At 39.9% G+C, this 23110-nt stretch overlaps 1 protein-coding gene across 1 annotated transcript in view; it reads right to left on the bottom strand.

Moving 5' to 3' along the window:
- PTPN14 (protein tyrosine phosphatase non-receptor type 14) overlaps window positions 1-23110 on the bottom strand; it is a 111994-nt gene that overhangs the window by 69182 nt on the left and 19702 nt on the right. Inside the window, exon 2 of the mRNA XM_082303344.1 lies at window positions 3209-3534. Coding sequence (XP_082159470.1) covers window positions 3209-3382 — 174 coding nt within the window. The 5' untranslated portion in view covers window positions 3383-3534. The remainder of the gene's footprint in view (window positions 1-3208; window positions 3535-23110) is intronic.

Genomic DNA, 23110 nt, shown 5'->3' with positions numbered 1-23110 from the left:
TAGGATCACAGTGATGGACATACCATTATGAAATCTAGCTCACAAGAATAATTTTGGTTGGAAAGAACCTTCTTGCCCTCTCCCCCACTTACAATACATCAGAACATACCACCTTTAAACATTTTAACATTTTAGAAAGTGAATGAAAAACAACAAAAAGGAGAAGGAAACATGAAGACTCACAACAGGTTTGTACTGAGTTCACTTAGTCTGGAAATAGAATGGAAAAATGCCATTATACTGGGGGAAAAAAATCCTTTTTGTAATCTCTGCACATATATACAAGATTATAAAATTACATTTTTGACCTTGTCTTTCCTCTCCCTTCCTCCCCTCTTCTCATCTTTTTACATAATGCTGGCCTAAGAGCTCACTTTATTGGAACCGGTAACTGTTCCAGTGGAAGACCTGATGCTTTGTCAAGAGCTTTGCTGAAAAGGATAAATACGGATTTTACAGTAGTTACTGTAAAATGGCTCCACTTTCTACTGACCTACTCCTGAACCCTGACTCAGTCAGGCAGGGAGTTGCATTCCCCAGAGATCAAATAGAAATATGCATAATCCATTAGATACTGTTTTTCAGTCATGTGTGGTATGATTGACGGTCCTTCGCAACGAGGCATAATCTCAAACAGTTTTGCATTTTAGCAGGAAGGGTTTGGGCAGTTTTTTGTTTACTTCTAAGAAATTGCATTGAGTGAGATATGGATGCATTCCTAACTCGAAGGTAAAAGTTGTGGTACACCTGGGATTTATTTGAACATAAGACTAAACTGAGGTATTACCTGAGACTGCATGGAGGAGACAAACAGGAGTTTAGCACTGCTTTGTTAGCATGGGATTTAATGAAGGTTGGCTTTGTTAGCATGGGATTTAAGGTTGGCTTATTCTTACTTGTACATCACAGTTTGCAAATCAGGACTTCTAAGAAAAGGCATATTCCAGCTGAAGTTTTTGCTGCACTCAGGGAATTTTAGAAATCTCTCTCCAATATGAATGCTTGCAAGGATTTTGCCTCAGTATACTTAACAGGCTTCTCTACTCAGCTATCCAGTTGCACAAATCCTGTAGAAATCTGAGCTTTGTGAAAATATTTTTGACCCTTCTGTAGAATTTGTCTGGACAGCAAGTTCAAAAACTATGGTAAACCTAGAGAGGAGAGGGGATGGTCATCAAATTACTTCATCATCCTTACAAGCTGTGGCAGGAAGAGTACAGGGGCAGAAGAAGAATTTAATTTGGGGTCTGAAAGACAGAACAGCACCGGACACCTCCAAGCTTACTAGCCCTAATTATTCCTCATCCAAGGAGCAAAGGAGGATACAGGGAGACCCTCTCAGAGTTGAAAGAGGTAGGTAATTCTCTCCTAAAAAAAAACCCCAAACCACCCACTTCTGTCAAAAAATGCTGTACTGTTGAAATCTGAACTTTACAAAACCAGTGCAACATTGCCAAAACCTTGTTAAGAAAAAAAAGCAGGGAGGGTGATGAAAGAAGGGGAATGTGTTCCAACAACATCAAAGCATTCTCTTCTATGTTGTTAAAATATTTTTTTATCTTGAAACACAAACTTTTTGTGCTGACATTTCTTTTTGCATGACAGAAATAATTTTGAAAATGAAAAAAACCCAAAGCAATAGAAAACCTCCATGAAACTGAACACTGACCAAAACAGCTTCCTCTGCTACTCTACTGTCTAATTTCATTTCTCTGGAAAATTTTGAAACTTCAGGCTTTGTTCCAAAGTGGAACAAAACATGTTCTGAAATCACAAAATGCTTTGTGGAAAAGAACACTAACCCACTGACAGAGCTATTGTTTGCAAATGCAGGTGGACCTCCAGAGACAATCAGGAGGCCCCAGACTTCTGCTGCACCAACTAGATAAGCCTACAAGGAACATGAGGAGAATCACTTCATTCATTTCGCTGCTTTCTCCATTGGAAGGAAAGAGAGAGTTAGGTTCTTCCCTAAGGACACCCTAGGGCATCACCAGCAGAAAGAAGAAAGAAGGGAAAAACTATTTACTGATAAATCTTGATCTCTAGAAGTAAAGGGGAAGGGGGGAAGGGGAAACGATTTTACTGAAATTCATATTTAAAAAAAGAAAAAGCAAAAAAACACCCAAGTATGAAAATATGCAATATTCTCTCTGCCCTGTTCCTGCCTGCACATTCCCCAGCCTATTCTGCACACACAGAGTTAGATTCTTCTCCCATTCTTTATTATTATGGATGGATAAAAAAGAATTTTTGTTTAGTTTTCATCTGTTGTAGTTATTTGTATGCTACCTTCCAGTTGCCCCCACCACCAAGGCCATGGACCTTGCATAAGACACTGCAAGATTTTTCATTTCCCAGCTGTGCTTACAGAAAGTATCAGCCAGGACAGACAGATTATAACATAGCAACTTCCAGGCAATAGTTTTCCACTTATGATTTGGAAAAGTCTTGAAGCATGTAGGATACACACAGGGAGCCCACAGAAGGTAAGAAAAGTCAGTCAGTTCATTTGTGCCATGCACATTGGAGAGCTATTTCTAAAAAGGATTCAACACTTAAACACTAAAGTCTACAGCAAGAAGTAGAAAATAAAGGATTTCTATCTTGAATAAAGGCTGGTTTCATCACCCTTTCCAGAAGCATTGGAAATGTAAAAGAAGCCTTTCAGGATTCCAGATGTGAAATATTAAACAAAACAAAAGGAAGAAAAACTCACCATCCTCCAACTGTTACTACTAAAGCACAACTGTTAGTTGTAACTGCTAATAACATCACTTGCCTACTTCAGTTTTATAGTAACAGGAGTTATTTACGAGGAGGTGGACGTTTAAAAGCCAGTGGTCTCCTTCCCACTGGCATAACTCAGCCATCAGGGCTGGTGAACCCGGGGTTACATTCAGAAAAAACGTTACTCTAACTTGTCCTTTGGCATGCCAGCTCAAAAAGTAACACTCGCAGCTTTCTAAGAAAAGAAACTTCATGTTACAAAGAGCTCTCAAAGCTGTGATGGATGAGCAACAGCCCAAAGCCCTGAGTGCCGTTCCGCCGTCAGTTTTCATGCAATCAGAGTATGTTTGTCCAAGCTCCAGCTGCTGATCATATCTGGCCAGCCCTGAGAACAACATGACTCAAACGCACAGACTGCCTGAGCTAAAAATGTGTCCAATTATCCAGTGACAGATGGTCTTTCCCGGGCTACCCTTACCTCGCGTAATTCCAGCCTCTGAGCGACAGCTTCCAGGCACTCCTGCCCCGTGCTCTCCACGGACAGGGTGCACTCGATCACGTTGCTGTCCAGCAGACGGATCCTGGTCACAAAGCAGTTCTTGCTCAGGACGTTGTAGCGCCTGGTCCGCCGCAGTTTCAGCCCGAAAGGCATGGCTGAAGGCCTGCAGGGCCGCCCCTTCCCCGGGCTCTCCCCAGAGCTATCAGCACACTTCTCGACTCGCCTCGAAGGCTTCTTCAGCTGGCACTACTCTCCTCCAGAAGTGGAGGTAGCTGTCCATTCCTGGGGCAAGCTCCAAGGGATTCCTGCAAAATACGTACACGTAAGTAGACTGAAGTGTGAAACAAGATGTTCCTAAAGTTCAGTGGGAAAGAAAAAAGTTTAGGAGTCACATTTAAAACCATAAAATAAACACCTCCACATGCAGGATTGCCATTACTACATATTACTACATAGCCCAAATGAACACCTTATACAACAAATCTTCCAAAATACTGTTTTGGCACTGAATTTAAAGCACGGATTTAATTGCAAAGCCGTTCTTTGAGAAGCTCAGAACAAACAGCAACGCTACAGGGCACTCATCCAGAGGTGCTAACTCTCCCACCATTACCCCCACCACAGGGGTCTATAACATAATCTTCAAGTTTTCATGCCCTCGGGCCAGCTTTGAAAACTAGTTTAAAAAGCTAAGGAATAGAGGCATTGAAAAGAGGTGCGATCTTGAAAGAAGAAAGGCTGGCTGCAGTCAGCAGGAAATGCAGGCACTCAGCACCTCTGAAAAAATCAAACCGAAAATATGCATGTGAAAAGCAAGAAGCATCTGAGCCATTTCAGAGGAGCCTCCTCTGAGGCAATCCCTCGCATTTTGCTGGCTTCCAACTCCAGAGCGACGCTGCGTTTCACCCTTTTAGGTGGAATGAGTAACTGCAGGAACGCGGCTGTCAGAGACCAGGGCAACACCGAGGGGGAGGAAGAGAACACATATTCTAGATACTGTTTCTAACTAGTACTCCTAAAATTTATCAGGGACATACGCAACTGCTGAGCCAAAACACAACGTAGACAGAAGAACTAGAGATACAGAAATAAAGAAGAAGAAGAATTGAAGAAGTTATGATCCTCACCTGCAAGAGCCACTTCTTTTAAAGCCAAACAAACCAAAAAAGCTTAGTTAAGAGCAGGTTCAAGCTAAACCAAAACAAAGCATTTGCACTGACATAACCAGCTCTAAAATGCCACTGTCCATGTGCTGAGAGGAATGAAGTAAATAGCAAATTACTTGCTACCAAGTCTTCCTGGTTTTGTTTGAATATTCTGGAGCAAAAAATGGAAGAACACTAATGATGGCATTTAAGAGTCCATTTCTCTTAACCAATAGGACTGCAAACGAAAAACTAGATCCCATTTCCTTACTTCTTAAGAGAAGCAAGGGGAGGCACTGCCAGCAGAGAATGCATCATTTGAATACATCAGCTGAGTGTGACATTTCAAACAGATAGTACATTGCCCACACATATCCCTTGGCACAGAACTGCATGAATCAGTTATTTTCACTTTTTACTGGATGTAGTTGCTATGGGGATTACTAAAAGCTGCCCGATTGACTACAGTGGTTATCATTACATTAGAAAAATAACTATCACGTTTTTCATGAACTGTATTTTCCAAAGCCAGTATAACTTGCCGTTTATTAGGGAGTTAGAGCAACACAAAAAAAAAAAAAATCAAATCAAAAAAACCCCACACAAACAGTAAACCACTGGTTAGGTGTGTGACTAGCCTGGTAGTCTACCAGCATCATCAGAGAAAAGCCTAGAGACTGAGAAGGAGCACTGCTACTTGACTGAAATGCAAACAAACCTATCAAATTAGCTGCTGTGGTTTAATCTCCCATTTTCAGCTTTCATGGGTACAGACATAATGTATTATTCTCACTTAATTGATGAGAAATCTGTCATACCTTGCATGGCCGTTACATCAGAAGCCATCAAAGCCATAGAAATACATCCTCACAAACAACCTGATGAGGCAGGGACATGTTTGTTACCCGTGACTCCCAGAAAAGGAACTGAAACATGAAACAAACATTCACCAGCTTGTCCAGCATCGCTCAGGACAATGGCTGCAGACCTCGTACCAAACCATGCAGGACGGGCTACTGCTTTAACCCCTGGCCAACTACTTGCCAACTGCCCTGCTGACCAACCTATCTGAAACTACGGCCTGAATGTGAAAAGTGGGAAGAATGGAAGGAAATTACAGAGAGGGAAGGGTGTGGAGGACTACATCTTATCAAGAACAGCATTTTTGTTCAGTCTCTGGCTTTGCAGATTATTTTAAATTGGACACAGAGAGAGTTTTAGCTAGCCAATTCAATTTCAAGAAAGACTTTTATCTTTCATTACTGTTAGTTGCACACATTTCCTTGCAGAGCATGAGCCATTCTCTGTGCAGTAATTGTATAGTTAGCAGTAGTCTAAGGATGAAATCAATGTTAGTTAAAAAACCCCAAGTGTTTAGCTTTGCTGTCCAGGCACACTGAACACTGCAGCTACAGCTGGACAAGCCATTCCAGAAAGTGTGTGTGCAAACATGCTATTCTGGAATGAACACATCTGCTCCTGTATACCAGAACTGACAACATGGATTGGACATTAATTGCTCTAAGTTATACTGTACACTCAGGTAAACAAGGCCAGTATTTCCCCTGCTTTTCAAAAGCAGTAAAGTAACATGAGTTTTCCCTTAATTCTGTGAGTGCAATCAGCCAGCACCACTTTCTCAAGGTGCAGATGTACAAACGGGTTAATGGATGCACTTTGTGTAATACAGATGGGATTACTATTTCATTTAACTTAAATATATATATGAATGCCCAATGACATCTCCCTCACTGAAAGATCACACTTAAACTAGTTTTCAGTTAAAGAATTAATTGGGATGGCAAAGCTGGAAACACTTAAAAACAGCTCAGATTTGCCCAGCTTGTAAAAACTATTAATTCTCAGATCAATTCAGGTATCTAAGTTTTCTGTTTACACATATTCTGGATGTCTGACCAACTTCTTACTGGGTTTTCTGGTAAGATTACTGAATAAGATCTCACAGACCAGGCACCTAAAGGTAAACTAGGTTCTTCAATGTTTGCATCATCTTAAAAGCATCAGGAGCATTCATTTTTACTCATGGTTATTTTGTAGATGACTGAAAAAAAGATGCCATTGAGAGACAGAAATGATTTGGTCTTCCAAATGAAGGATTATTCCATTATAGGATCTCCCTTCCCAATTTAAAGGTTGCCTGGGAGAAGCAATGTCTCTAACAAAGTCATCCCAACTGTGCAGGCATTCACAACATTCCCCTCCTCAAACTCACACTTAAAACAAAACCAAATCAGTGAAACTAATGCAAGCCTATAAACAGCTTATCAGATAACCATGAACTTGTTCTAATTTTAACAAAGGATTTTTGTTAAGAGTATTTCAGGTGTGAAAAACACTTTAAAAGTGATGTTTTCCATTCAGTATTTATTTTTCCAAAGAGAAATTACACTGGGCTCCTTAAAAACTTTGGGTACTTTTTTCTTTTTTGTGTATCAATCGCTCTTTGCAAATTAAGCTCATTCTAAGTATGCTGAATTAAACAACATCCTTAGAGCATAAGCTTAGGAATTTAAACATTCTGCTAAGTGGAAATTCCTTATGTTTAAAGTACATACTCTGTAGGCCTACAACACGCACACAAAACCTTAAAGTCCTTCAACCATTTCTCAGAAAACAGCTACTGAAAAAAAAAGTATCCTAAATGCAGTTTCATCAGTATGAAGACAAAGAGATCTTTGTGGATTCTTGGTAAAATTTTATATTCTCCTACTTCATCAGACCAAGAAAAAACTGAACAATGAGCCAGTCCCTTTGCTATCACAGATATTGGAATCAGACTTTTTATGGTATTTACTTGAAAAAGCCATATGGATAAAGTCAGTGACTGTGGAATGGGGAAGACCGTAAGTAGGAAAACAGAATAAAGAATGAAACAAATTTGATACAGAATAAAACTAAACCATTAATCCACGATCTCATGCCAAGCACAACACACGTCCTCCTAACAGCCTTCACTACCAAACAGCTTAAAGGGCCTGATGTAAACCACTTATGTCTCAGCCCAAGACACCCTTACCTATCCTCTTTCTCTACATGTGACTGAAGAGAAACATCTCGGTTTGTCCGGAAGCCTTACCAGCACACTCTGTGCAAAGGCAGGAGACACAGAGGTATGGATCCCTCCAACAGTATTTGATTCCTCCATAGAACCACTGCATCTTGCAAGGGGTGAGAGAAGGAGTCACTGATCATTCTTGCAAAAAATCCTTCTCTGCCGAGAAGGGGCTTCAAGAGGTACCATTCCTCCCTCCACAACCACAGAACATGTTGTTCACACATCCAAAAGCAGGAAAAAAAAAAGGCATAACTCATACAACCAAGAACATCTTGAAAGCACAATGCTGGGGACCAAACAAACATCTTCAAGATGACACAGCTGTAATAGTTTAGGGAGGAAAAAGCTAATCCCTTAGTGCTACCTATTAGTAACATTAGTAACCACCCTTCTTCACTGGCCAGTCCTGCATGAAGAATTAGGTCAGATTCACAATGTGATACACAGCATAGAATTGCTTCTGGTTTTTAAGAAAACTTTGTTAGTTTCTGCATAGAATTGAAACTCTCCCTATAGATCTAAACTACCTGATGCAGATAAAAAATTGTGCTTTTCCAAAACAGTAATTTTCTTGGGGTTTTTTTTGGTTTGTTTTTTTTTTTTTTAATGAGACATTACAGTGAAACCAGGTCAAACCACTACTACACAAAAAGCAAACGAATGAATATTTCACCCGTTTTCCAAACCTAAAAGCAAAAGAAGCCAGAAATACAAAAATTCTTCCTTAGCTCTCCCAAAGTCAGCTGGGGCTGGCCAGACTCCTGTTTGTCAGTAGTTTTAAAAGACAGACTGAAGAGATCAAGTGAAGCCAAGATGCTGGGTGTTTCATGCAGACGAGGCCGTATGGCAGAAGCTGCTTTGTGAGGTGAAGGGCACTGCTCCAGTCACTGGGCATTCTCAAATTTATTTGAGGGCCAGGAGAGAAGAAAAGCTTATAAATAATTAAGGCCAATATAACTCTCAGGACATTTCCAAGTACGTGACTCTCTCCTCTGTTACAGACAACAGGTACAGACTGTGCTACATTCAAAGGAGCATAAAAAAAGAATACATAGCATCTGATACGAAATGCACTTAAAGCAGAATGCTTTCCTTCACTTCATTTGCTTTTGTACGTAATTTCTGAAACTCCAGGAAGAAAGCAATTATGTCAAACTGCAGCCTGTATTTACCAACAGCACCTGGCAGTCCTCCAGCATTCCTGGCACTGCAGGAGCAGCAGCACACCTAACAGAAGTATGTAACCCTGGGCTGGGCTGAGACCGCAGCATGGAATGGCAGCTGCAAGTGGTGTGCTGGCCTGCAGTTTTAGGGAAGAGTAAAAATAACAGTGCACGGGAGACGAGGTCTGACACAGTCCATCTCCACCTAGCTGTGTCTAGAGGAAGAGATCTCTCTCTGTGAAACAGCTTTCTCTCCCTTGAGTGCTCTCATGGGAGTGTTTCATGCAGGTAGACCACAGCAAGGAGCATTTCTGTGCCTAACAAGGTGCCTGTATCCCACCTAGTTATGGGTGGAAGTCCCATAAAGCCTGATAAACTCTCAGGAGTCAAATTCATCCCTGGACAGATGAAAGGGGGTTTTAACCCTTACATAATACCAAGTTGTCTGCCCCAAAGCCACTGTCTTCAACTACTTGTTTATACAGTCCCTGGCAAGACATAGGCCTCATCCTCAGGCATTGAAATCTCCTTAAAAATTCTTGCAGGCAGGAATTTAAACATTCCCCTAATCCAAACAGTAATAAAACTATTAACACTCTCACCTCTACATTCTGGAAAAGGAGTCAAATTACAATTCCATTTAGTTTTTGTAACTATTACAATATTCTACACAGAACTTTTAGAGTCTCTAAGCATCTAGAGATGGCATACCTGTGCACACGAACGGATGCCAAGGCTTCTCCAGGACATTGAACTCAGAACACAACTGCTACTGTTACTACTACTGTGAGTCATCGGACAACAATATGAGGCAGCCAAAGATCAAAAAACCATCTCAGTTAGCATTTCTACTTTCCCAATCCAATCACAGCTTTCCCTTTCCAGGAAAACTTGCGTTCTACATCAGCTCCACCTCTGTTGTAACAGATCTTTTTTGATCTAAGTTGTTTTGTGTTTTCACTGTATCTAATTTGGGTCAGTTTCTGGTTTCAGTAGTCCAAATAAAACATCTAGAGAGGTTTAAATAAAGTCAAATTAACAACTTCAATTCAAACCAGTTAGAATTCAGCCCTTTCCTCTCCTTTGTGGCAGTACCCATGACAGTACATACTCAGGGACTCTCAAGAACACAGAGATTAGTATGCACAGCCCTTGTTATTCCATCCTCCTCTCCCCTGCTAAAGTACCACACTTTTTGTGCGAACACACCTTTCTTGTGCATCCACAGAACTATGCAGTTTTGTGGGTACAGATCTGTCAGGCAGCACCTAAGTCCTCTTCTGTGTCAAGGTCTGCAGGCACCAAGTATTTCTATAGGTTCTAGTAAGTGTGTGACCAACGGAGTTTCCATCGAAGAGAAGATGTGAACTTCCTAACCTGCAAATTAGCACCTTATTCATTACTTCCTTACTTATCACTCCAGAACACCCACAGCAATCCAACAGCTCTTACCAAGGCAACTACTGATGGAGGACTCCTTTTGAGGTAGTCTAAGCATTCCAGTTAGGAGTAACATCTGCATAAAGTGACATACCTACATGACGCTTGCATTGCCATTGTGATCAGATTTAACCCACATAATATCAGCAACGAAGGTGGAGTTACCACTCACCTTGCAGAACTTTGTGTTCTAAAGTTAAAAAAAAAAAAAAAATCAAATAAAACCCTCATAATACTCACCAAACCAAAATGCCAGACTCCAGTACTTTTCCCTTCCAAATAGGAAATGCTGCCTGTCCATGTCCATGCAGCAGCTCCACCTCTCTGTCCTGGCAGGGTTTAGGTCTGCAGGGTACAGCAGTTAACCATTTACAACCCTCTCACACCTTGGCTGTGTTACTGCAAGACCTCAGATTAGACACAGCCAAAAGTGCCTGGATGGCACCTGTCCAAGGATGCAGTTTTGCACCTGAGGCAATCTCATTTAAGAGCTCACTTCTGCCAGGAGTGGGAGAGAGGTCCTGATCTCTTTCCCCTCCCTTAATTCCAGAGCACATTACAACTTGTCTTGTGCCAGCTCTGAAAATCTGCTGGAACATCCTCCTGGTTTAGCCACTTCACCTCCCTAACTTAGTAAGAGAATGTGATCCTTTTCAGCTGGGTTAGTGAGTTTAGATAGCTCACGGCACAGCCCAGAGTGACTAGCTCATCTGGCAGAGGGAAGAAAAGAACCACACAGCTCAGAGAAGGAAAAATAAGAGCGATTCTGCCTTAATTGACAGCAGTTGGTCGGGTCAGGAGAGCAGTTTGTGAAATCACAGCCCAAGGAAGGTCCCTGGTCTCAGCAGGCAAAGGAACTCCCCAGAACATGTTCCCATTATTCTTCTATTACAAAGCTATGTTGGAATAAAAATTGTATTATTGGAAATAGCCACTTGATTCAAATTGCACTAATTTTTTTTGTTCCCCCCTCCAAAATAAAACATTCTGTAATTGAATGTCTATAAGAGGAGTTAATATTGCAACATCTATATGAGTTATGTTTTCTGCATGGGACAAGCCATTCAGAAGAGGAGAAGCAAGACCAAGACCAGCATTCTGGTACTTTGAGAAATCTTTCTTTTAGACCTGGTACAACATCTGGTCTCTAAGTGCCACCCTTCAGAAAAGGCACAAGGTCCTGCAGCCTAAATTTTCACTAAACACTTCCTAGCAATCAAAGATTAGGAAAGCCTAACCATTATTGTAAGGGTCAACTATTTAAAATCCATTATAATCAAGTGACTTAAAAATCTCTGAGAACATTTGACAGGATTCTTCACCTTTTGTCCCTACTTTACTCCTACTGGCTACAATCAGTAGCAACACAGTATTGGTGCCATTTACTTTTTCCTTGTAGTTAGTCACCTTTCTAAAGGTTTTCAACTCCTTCAGACTTGCTGGAGCTAAGGTGATTTTTAAGAGATTATGTTTCCTGCTAAATGTGATTGATGGGCATGCAAAAACATTACAGAAACTATGAATGATACACTTAGTAAAAACCACAGAAAAACTCACAGCATGTTTCATTATTCTCTCATGTTACAAAGAAAGACATGAGTAAAACTAAGAAGTTCTAAACACAGGACAACATGAAGAGCAGAATCAATATCTCCAACAGATCCAAGTACCAGATAGAGGGTAAAATTATATACCCCAGAGCATTCTCACGAGTTAAATATCCACTAGCAAAAACTGGTGCCAGTTGGTGTATAATTTTAAATAATGCAATAACTTCGTTAAAAAGAAAGACAAATTCAAACATCACCTATCCTGCTTTAATGAAAAAATATCTATCCTCAAGAGGTGGCTGCAGTTTCACTTCTGGACTGGGATTTTGCAACGGAGCAGTTACAAGAGAGCACTTGGAGATTAGGAAGCAAATAGCCCCAGTGCTCGTGAGACTGAAAGATCTGCCTGCAGCTCATTACATGGCTCTGGTGTCAGATAAGACTGGCAGCTGCCTACCTGGCCTCACACGATGCTGCTCTCAGCTGAGATCCTGCTGGGAAGGTGTGCTACTGCAGCAAAATATGGTCCTATGCACTTAATGAAGGTGTGATATTTCTTCTCCTGCCTTTCTTCTGATTTTAAAATGGCACATGCAAGTGTGTTTTTATAATTTCTACTTAGTGGTAATGCTTGTGTACCTTCCATTCTTCTTCACCTCCTTTAATATATACATATACATATATATTTGGAAGATTGTAAAGGCTTTCAAAAACAGAAAACCGGGAAAACCTGGGTTATAACTAGAGATTTCCAAAATGTATCACATTACCTCTGACTCTTGAAAAAGTCAAAAAGGTATTTGTTTCACATAAGGAAGTTGCAACATATGTGGATTCCTTGGCCCACCAGGAAAGAAAACGTTTTCTTAATATTTACAACTGGGGGAGGGGGAAAAGATCAACAAGAACCACTGAATTTGCAACGTATCAACTGCGAACAATGCAGTGGCCACTCTAAACTGCCAACCTGCCCTTTTCCTTACAGGAACAAAATCCAGTCCTGCTCCCACTGATGTCAGTAACAACACTGGCACCAAGTGAAGCAGGGCCCAAACCTACAGTAAGAATAAAACTTTGTTCAGTTTCTTGATGTTTAGAACAATGGTCTACTCTCCTGGAGAGGCTCAACTAGTCTCATTCACCTATTAGGTAATGAACAGAGATAATGCAATGGAGGAAAAGTGGCTGCAGATAAGCAATGAGAGCCAAGCGTGATAGGGTGAAGAAAAAAGAGAAGAGGGAGAGAGAAAAGAAAAATGAAGTTAAAAAAGCATGCACACTGTAAATCCCAAACCACGACCAGGCACATTTAGTTACACAAGTAGATACTTCACACAAGATCATAACATGAACTTTTGAACTTGCATGGAAAAAAGCCACTCCACTACTTAATGTATTAAAACATTGATGCTACAAAATGCTGAAAAAATTCCTTCCAGTTGTATCAAAGGAGGATTATATTGTGGGCACATGCATGAAGAAAGCAAATCTGTTATCTTTACTGAATATAGGCCTTGATGTAAATCACACAGCCACAGTCTGTGAATAACTGCATTTGTTTCGACAGCAAAACACCTCATCTGAAATACAGAATAGCTGCCGGAAATGAGCTAATGGTACTTTTCTTTCTGTATTAAAGGATTATTTTCCAGCGCCCACTGTGTGGGCTTAAACACTAGACTGAAACAGTCAAAATACTTAGAAGCAAGATTTATGGCTAAAAGGGGGGAGGCTAGGGGGGAACCTTCTTTGAAGTGACTGATTTCTTTGACTGGTGTCTCAGAATTACAAGGCTACAAAAGAACCCCTCTCTGTGAGCAGCCCCCTGCATTCTTCCTTCATCTCTGTGGCAGATCATATTGATAAACAAGATCTGAAAACAATTACCTGGGTAACACAGCGCTGGATAGCACATACTAACTGAGGTATTATGACCGACAAATGTCTTTTTATTTTCTAATAGTTTTTAACAGAAAAATTACACCTCAAACACTACTTCAGCCAACAATATGAATCCTTCAGCACCTTTTGTTTTTCAAAAGGCTCAAATGAGCTTGGGAGAAAAATCGGGAGTTTACTTCCCCAGTATTCCAAAAAGTGTTGCTAATTACATTGACAGAGGAAGAAATTGTACAACCAGTAACCCCACACTCTTTCATTGTACAAAAGTATAATTTTCCTTTTTTAGTTGCAGCAGTGCTATAATAGATTCGTTTAGATTGGCTGCTTATTTCCTCTAACATATTATTTGTCATTAATTCTACTCAAGAGAACAGCTTTGCGCTGAAGGCCAGTAAAACTGTGTTAGTTTTGGAGCATAAAACACATGCTGCAGCTCTATACACAAACCCACTGTAATAAATCCTAAAAACCGTGGCACCATTCTTTTTTCACCTTTCCAAACAGTGCTTTGATAATCACTTTACAACCTTTCACCATAAGTCTGGACAAAATACTCACCCTTTACATACGGTGATAGCTTTATCTAGAATCATAACTGAGGTTATCAGCTTTTCATGAGATTATAGCCTGATTCTCGTTAACTGCCCCTGTTAGAGAAGGTAGTTGCTTTGTAACACTTCAGAGTGAAAAATTGCTTTGCAGAAAATTTTACTTTGTCAGGAGCTGAAAGAAATTCTTCTTTAAAATAAACCATCTCTATTTCTTGCTCAGATTAATCCATTTTTTGTTAACATTTTAGCACATAATTGGAGCAATAAAGGTCCAAACTGACCTGTAAGCTTGTGACCCTCTGTAGCTCCTGTACTAGACTTTGTATATTAAAATGAAGATTTGTATATTAAGGTGGAGAGAGGCAAAAAACCATCAAAACGGAACATCGATATTTTCTTGTTTTGCTGTTCCTTCTAAGAAATTCAGCTTTGAAATACAGGAGTTAGTCTGACTTTTAGTTCTCAAATGAAAAGCAGCAAGGTTACTCTAAATTTAAATTGCACAATTTATTAAAATAGCCTAGATCTAAGCACAACTTGCACAAAATCAAAACACCTTCTATAAAACCACAAGCAGGTGTATTTATTGTATGATCGTATCAAAGTGGCACAGATAGGCCTTTGATCCACTGCATCCACTGCAGTGGCCATTGAAGTTCTGCTGAATGCAGACAAAGAAAAATACTATATGTAGGTCATGTAAGTTTATTTTCTTCTAAGTACAAAACCTAAATATCAAAAGAGAAGAAGGTGGAGTAAAATAAATAATAATTAAAGTCTCTCTGTATGCATCATGTTATCTTGTTTGCTATCACATAACTGGACTCGCAGAAGTCTATGGTGATGAGGTATCCCTAAGACTTACACTCAGTTTAACTGCAACACAGAGAGAAGCAAGAGAAGAAACCAGGAATAAAAATAAAAAGTGGAGAAAGCCCATATGGTACAGCCCTCCCTGTAATCCTGTCTCTGGTTAGCAAGTTGGAAGCATTTCACTTCTCTGACTTGAAGCCTGATATTCACATTCCTCTGTGGCTTAATGTGGACATGGACTTCAGATTGCACTCATGTCTTAAAGGAGCTAAATGATTTAGCACAGCAAGCCCACAAACTAGGAGAGGGATAGCAAGAAACTTTGTATTTCCATCCACTTCGAAGAAAAAGAAAATAGAATTTCATAATCCCCAGTTCTGCTGCAAAGCAGGCAATGCCATGTGGATGCAATGATTGCCCTAACCAAAAGTAAGTAAAAGCTGTCCTTGGCAATTGTGAAGACACTCAAGCCTCCTAAAGTGCTGTTAAGTGTGGCCACCACTCCTGGGAAATCACTCAACCTGCACCAACACAGTGTGGGAGTGGGACGTCTCCAGCCTTTTGTGAACCAGTGCAGAGTGGCAACAGGCTGAACAGAAATGAAATAGCAGAGATGTGACACTAGTGTGCATTGTATTCAACAACTTACCACAAAGACAAGCCCGTGCTAACACAAATTCCTGTAAGCATGGAAGAGCAAATTGCTGTATGTGATGAAAAAAATGGAGCAGACCAAGCCATGCCTGATGCTGTCTCACAGCAACATCTACTGCACACGAGACACCAGTGTCAGTGGGAAGGGAAAGGGAAGTGCTCCCCACCAAGTGGCCACAGCACTGCAATTCCACCCAAGCTATTTATTTATTGCTGCTAAAGTTCAGTGTTCCCATTTGCAGACGCAAAGCTCCGGGACAAACTTGCCAAGAATTAACCGGCCTGCCTTTTTTATAAAATGATTAGCTATGCTTTTGAAAGAGTTACTAAGGACCACAGGGTCACAGGGTAATTATTTACAGAACTGATGCAGGGATGAAGTGACAGATAAAGCCATTACAAAGATCATGCCGAGTAAGGAATGACAAATTCCTGAAATTTATAGTCTAGCACTGTGAAGTATGATTCAGAGACAGCACCAGTTCTGCTCTTTCCTCATTATAGTGATAGACTATAATGAAAATACGAAATCTGACTCAAGACTTTAATTCTCCATTTCCTACTTCGTACTGGATCTATTCAAGAAGGTAAAAAAAGATTAAATCAAGCCTGCCATACAGTAGACATCATGAAGAGGCGATGTTGCCTTGCTTTGGTTTGGAAGGTAACCAGCCCAATTGTGACAGAATTAAAGTGTTCCCTTTCAGCTAAATAAAAGCTGTGGTTGCAGTACAAACCACTGCCTTGCACTTCAGCATAAGGAGAGTTTACAACCTGCTGTTGTGGGAGGGCAACTGGAGGCAGCATGGTTCAGCCATGACTCTCTAAGAGGGAACAGGATCACTGGAAAAGAGTTTTAAGAATCCTCATGAAAGACAGAACAGCTCATATCTTCCCCAGCCACTCCCCCCACTGCAGAATACAGGACACTCAGTCCAGAAGCATTTTCAGTGCCTAAATATAACACAGGCATTCACATAGCATAAATAGGAGAATCCTTCTGAAGGGCTGTCTTCAAAATAACCTCCATTTTTCAGTAGGGCTAGAGTTCAAAGTCATATATCGTCATGTCAAATTCTGGACAGCCTCCTAAGAAAAGCAAATTTATTGTTACTATACCTGGCTATTTTTATAAAGTTTCTGGAAACAAGAAACATGAAATGTGCTTAATGAATACTCATACACCTTCATGTTTCTATTTGGTCACAAGCCAAGAAGATTTGAAGGAATATGATCATATCCTTATGGGATTTCGTAACATCAGTTTTCATTAGCAACCATTCATTACATACTCCAAATGAAGCTGCTATGTTTTTTCAGTCTTTTTCCTAAGCTTTGATATATAAACTTGTCAAAGTAAAAAATAGCTGACCCTTAATATTACAGTGTATGCCAAAACCAATAAGAAGCTATAAGAATCACAAAGCCTAGAATTTAATTAGAAAATGAATGCTGCAAAATATCCAAGCATAAACCATATGATTATATCAAGAAAGAGTAAGCAAAAAAAGTGTAGTTTTGAAGAAAAGTTAACTCGCTACCCATGATGGACAAATTTCAAAATCCTTTGTTTCCATATCTAAACACTCCAGCAAACCAAACATTTTAACTGGCAGTAGGATGTATGCCCTGGCAGATATATGTCTTCTGACAGTGACAAGGGCAGCACAAAATCTACTACCATGTTTTCACAGTGGAAATTCAAAAAATAAACTAGTAGAGCCAAAAGACCAAGTTCACATTGCTGGAACCTTCTTCAGGTCACTAAATAAGTAAGACTCAAATAGCACCCCCTCGCTATTATGATGTATGAAAGTACTCAGCCTGACACTAGGAAAAGAACCCAGACACTACTTATTTAGTTAGTTTTAAGTTAGAGCAAGAATTTAATTTGCAGAGAGGGGAAAAAAACATCACTTTGGCACAAAGTGGAGGGAGAGTAGGGAGAAAAAGAAAAAAAGATTGGCAAAGATAAGCAAAGAACATAGAGAAAACATTTTTTCACTGCAGATAGGAAAGGGAAAGAAAGACTCTGCAGCTGTTGGCCGATCTGTACAAGTTTTAAAACTGTTCTGAAGAAGTAAAACAGTAGGTGTTCATGTAAGATACATGATTTAGAAGACCACTCTTCTTCTAAACTCCTTTGCCTATTCAGACTGCACTTTTCCCACTGCAATCAAAGTTCATCATCTTTTTTTTTTTCTTTTTGTGGAGAGCCAGCAAAAAGCAACTCTAATCTAACTTGTGTTCTAAACATAAAAAAATGCACAAAAATCTGGGTCTCATGTTACTGATCAAAAAGAAATCTAGAAAGCAGCTCAATCCTAATTTATGTTTTCTCTCCTTCAGCAGAGGGGTCCAACATAACTACTCACCACCCATTCTCAAGAGTCAGGCTCATCCTTTTATGTGAGTTATAACTCAGACAACAGATGAGAGCAACTACACCGTTCCATGAAAATAAGTTCACATTTGCATATTGCTATCATCTTGTACCTCACAGATGTGAGAATTATATCTTTTTCTCATCTGTATACAAATACTATAGTAGCTTCAAAAAGTTAGCAAGATGAATTATCCCATTCTGGAATCAGGCCTGCCTGCAACCCTAGACATCAAATAGCCTCCCAGTTTCTCACCTCGTTTTTTCTTGGAACAGTCTTTGTGCACCTTAGGGGTTCTAGAAAACAAAATTAACAACTTTTATAGACTAGAAAAGTAATAATGTACTACATAATTTTCTTCCATTACTACAGCTACCTGTGGAATCTTAAGAAATTGCAAACAAGACAAGTTTATCTGTGATCTTGAGAAAAGAAAAGAGATATTGGAGCAAGAAGACCTAAATTAAATAATGGTCCACACAGTTGAGGAAGTTTCAACACCTTCTTTCAGCTGGAGAAAGAAGACAGGAATTATACAAAAGCACTCAAGCAGTACAAAACTTACGTGCCTTAGCTGTAACCCATATATAGTTAGCTTCCCTTCACAGGGTGGTACCATGAATACTGCACAATAAAAACAGAGGAAGAGTCTGGCTATAGACATCAGTATAAACGTTCTTTTATAAGCATTGTTTTCCTTCTACAGAACCAAGAGTGAAATACCCCATATAACATTTTATTCTCCCGTAAATGAAGAATACAACACGCAGAATTTCCTGTAGTGGAACACACTTTTCTTTTCCATGTGCAATTTAAACTGCCAAGTTTAAACAGAGAAAAATATTACATGTATCCATGGATATCTAATTTTAGAAAGACAAACAATTCTCCTGCTCCAGCACCAGGGGGAAAAAGTGGTAAGAAAGAAATAGTTATTACAAGTCTTACGGAAAGGAGCTACGACAATACATGACGTGCAAAGAACGTAGTAAGGACTGAGTTGGGCAGGTGCCCATGAGGAAAACAAGGCTTTTGTGGGCTCTGCATCTGAAATGGACAGGCTACAGTTAAAGCCATCACCTCTTACTGCCAGCTTGAGACGCTAATTTTTCTCCAGTGGAAAATCTTTGGGAAGGTTGATGCCTTTAGTGCCTCTGCTAGCAAGCACAGAGATTGGCATTATAATGATTCCACAAAAGCGACTGTAACGTCTGCTTGTCATTCATACACTTCATTTTCCAAAGTCACTGTGGTTTTGGCTTACAAAACCTGGCCAGAAGTCTTCAGAAACTCAACGGGGCAATTTTCCTTTCTATAATCTGAACTAGATAGAGCTAGAGAGATAGATAGTTTTACTGCATGCAAGCACATATTCATCACGTATTATAGTTCTTGCAACAGTAAAATCCAGTATGTGAAATGTAAAGAAATATAAAGAAAAATATTTATGTTCATACAGAACCAGCGTGCTCTAATGAAGAGGTCCCAGTAAACAACAAAGGCAAGCATCTAAAAAGAGAAAATGGATAAAAACCCTGGATGTTACAGGTTCTGGAACAAAAGGCCAGACTGTCCTTACAAATGGAGTGCCAGTACTGGAAAATTCATGCCAAAACCAAGATATGAAAAGGTCCTTGTATTTACCTTAAGCAGCTGCTGAAGGTTGCAGCAGTCTCCAAGGTAAAACCCACTAGTCTCCACTACCAGAAAAATTTATTCCTCAGAATTACAAACTATCTAATTAGCAACTAAGTTAGCTAGCTAGTTTCAATTATGAACAAGCACTGTAATTCAGATATACCTTCAGGTTGTATTATGCAATTTATAAAACACTTTCATTCTTTAAACATACTGTTAACTAGGATCCATTAAAACAAGGATTGCTATCTCACCTTCAGAATCGAAACCTGCCTTGCATTTCTGATTTTTTTTGTTCAGAACCAGTGGACAGAAGTTTACCAGTCCTCAAGGCGTGCTGAATCCTATTTAAACTTTCCAGGTCGTATGAGCTTAAAAATTTCTCCAGCTCTTGCTTGTAGAAACTCCCTATATGATTGTACCAACCAGAAATCATATTTGCAATCTTGGGATGATCCTGAATGCTTGTTTTTGTGCGCTAACAATATCATTAACAGAAGGCAAAAGAATATTATCCAGAAGGGCAGAGAAAGAAAAAATAATTGAATTATCATGATGTCAAAAGTATGATAGGACTTGTGACTTTCTAGAGATGAACACAAAAAAGTCATTGTTCAAACTGAGACAGTGATAATGCTAAATCCTAAGAAACATACCTCCCTGGCCTTAAATTCAATAAAATATTGTCCAGAAATGCACCTCCTGTTTAATCCAATTTGCACTTCAATTATCTTGGTTAAAAAAATAAATAAATAAAATACACATAACTAATATTAACCTCATTGTTCATTAATGCTAAAATTTACGTAGATGGTCTAAGGACAAAGTAACCACCCAAGGCCAACAAAAAAACAAAAGGCCAGGATAAAAAAAGTAACAACGCATTTTTTAAAGGACAGTTTTGAAATTTACTATAAAGTCTAGAAATAGCCACTGAATAATTACAGTTACAAATTTAGCTTGCCAAATTACAACTGCATTGCAAAAATCCAGCAAGCTATGCTGGATCCCATGCAGGGCACTAGCACCCCCATCTCAAAGTCCTATTAAGTCCTTTTAAAACACAGACCAACTGATCTCCCTCCTTTAACTCTCTCTGCGGTTCTTTGTTAGTGCCTGACTCAATTTTCTGTTTCCTTATTTTTATCGCACATGAGAACACTGTGATATTTTGACTACTTACAACATTCAAAATATTTTTGAATTAAAATAGCCAAAATAATCCAAATAAAATTTATCAAGAGAAAACAGTGATACACAACACATTTCCCTTTTTAAAACCTTGCTTTTTAACCCAAATTTTATCTGCTAAAAGTTTACCCGCCAGATTTCCTCCCCCTACTCCAGCCACTCAGGCACTACGAAGAGGCTGAATCAATCTCAGAGCAGCCAGCCAGGAATTCCCTAATTTCCGACCCAAGCAGTGACCCATGCTGAGCCAGAGGTGCCCTGACAACCAGGTAGTCCTTGCTTCCCACTCCCTGTGCTGAGCAAACCTCGACATAAATTCTTCTTTTCAAACAATGTGACTTGAAAACAAACCAGACAAAGGTTCCTAAAAATCCCCATAACGGGGAGTTGAAACTTGTCCATGGATGCACACACAGACAGAAACTACCTCAACCAGACATAACGTTGCACAGGAAGCCAGAACCCTGTTCATGTGTTCAGGACCTGACAGAGTGGTTTGAAACACGATACAGTCCCTTTGATACAGCTCACGAGTTTAGAATTGGAGGGGCCGTATCCTATTAAAAATAACAGGAAATTGGCCACAGCAATAAATCTAAAGCTTTGGCTGCTGCAATTTCTTATCTTCCATGAGCAGCTGGTGGTGTGCAAAAAAACCATGCAACTTTTCCTTCTGCGAAAAAGAAAACAAACAAACAATTTAAAAAATCACTCCAAAACTGTAGCTTCCACTTGGTAATAACTTGCATCAGTCAGTGACAGCCTTGGGAGACCTAGATCTCCTGTTACACCAGGATATTGATGGTTTACTGCTGCCTCCAGGCAAAACCATGTCACTGAGGAAGTGAAGATGGTGCACTAAAGCTGACAAGTCCCAAGCAATCTCATCAGAGGCTTTGGCACTCCTGACAGGACCCTTCTCATGCAATTTCTGCCTTTGAGTGATCTCTCTATCTCCTCTGATAGCATTTTTCTCTTTACCTACTGAAACAAATCAAGATCCAAGATGACAGCAGCTTCTTCTAATGGCTTCCCAGCACTTCAAAGAGACTGCACCAGGCAACGTTATCTCTGTTATTCCCACTAGTGGAGAAGCAGCTTCTGCTGGGCTGGAAAAAAAGAGGATGAGGGGGCAGGGAAGAGGTAGCCAAGGCTCTTCCTCGAATGGAATAAAATACATACGTCAGAGGATTTCATTCAACTGGCAAAGACTACACTGAGCTTTTTGCCAGCACAACTGTGTCTGCTGTGGGTTTGACTTGTTTTGCCACTCATAAAAGGAAGAGCTTCACCAAAAAAACTTTAAAGACTAAGACCAACAATGTGGGTGTAGGGTTTGGTGTGTTTTCAGTACACATGAGTGAAGTTAACTATGGTCCAGATTCCTGCCAATCTAATCCACACATCGTGTAGTGCCAGTATTTTCTTTGTTTCTTATTCCAATTAGGTCCTGCAAGCATTTCTGGAGCAGACTTTTCAGACAGGCAATCCTCCTCTGAAGCAAATTTTTTTTTTTAAATCCTAGTGTAAGATCCCAAAGGCGGGAAAAACTGAAGGGCCAAGTGATTTAATACAAAGGGCAGATATCTACTTTAAGAGCTAAACGCACATCTAAAACATGTGTATTTTGCCTACATTTAGACAACCACAGCATGCTAGTTGTATGAGATACAATGGAAAGATGAAACCACTGCACCTACTAAAAAACCCCCAATCATCAACAACAACAACAAAAAACCATTCTTCCAGCCCTAGAGACTTAAAAACCAGAAGATGAACCTCCTTGCATTAGGACTAATTATAGCAGAATAGTTACAACATGTTTGGAGATCACCTCACCTGTGAGTATGTGCCAAAACCAGGGCTCAGTTCTCTCCTGCTACTCTGGAGGAAGGTGGGAGGGAAGTAAGTTCCATTTTGGATAGTGCAGGACCCCAAGAACTATCTCCCCTTGAAAAAAATATTTATATAAGAAAACAGATTGAAAAAACTTCCTCTTCCTTGCATACATTAATTCTGTAAAGCTGTTTCCTTGGTTGGAAAAGCTGTGTTAGAGCTGGGCCCGCTATGTGCACCTTCTCATCTCAGTCACGCAATTTTGAATCTCAACCAGCTCCTGATCCCAAGCATCAGGAAGGCTCTACATATTTTTCCACAGATCTGCCTCCAAGGCTGTAAGCCAAAAAGTTCCATTCCTTGACATGACTCCTTGACAACCTCTTCTCTAGAACCAAAAAGCCTAATACAGAAGTCCACGGAGTGCATGGTGATCCCACTGGCAAGAAAACTAACATTGGCAAAGAAATTACTAGGCCACCAAAATGACTTTCCACTAGTATATTAGAAGGCAGAGTTAGGGGTATGGAATTTCTTC

This window comes from Coloeus monedula (genome assembly GCF_965178545.1).
Source record: "Coloeus monedula genome assembly, chromosome: 2".
Lineage (NCBI taxonomy): Eukaryota > Metazoa > Chordata > Aves > Passeriformes > Corvidae > Coloeus > Coloeus monedula.
Note: the sequence above shows the minus strand (reverse complement) of the source record. Positions and strands in the feature narration are given on the sequence as shown.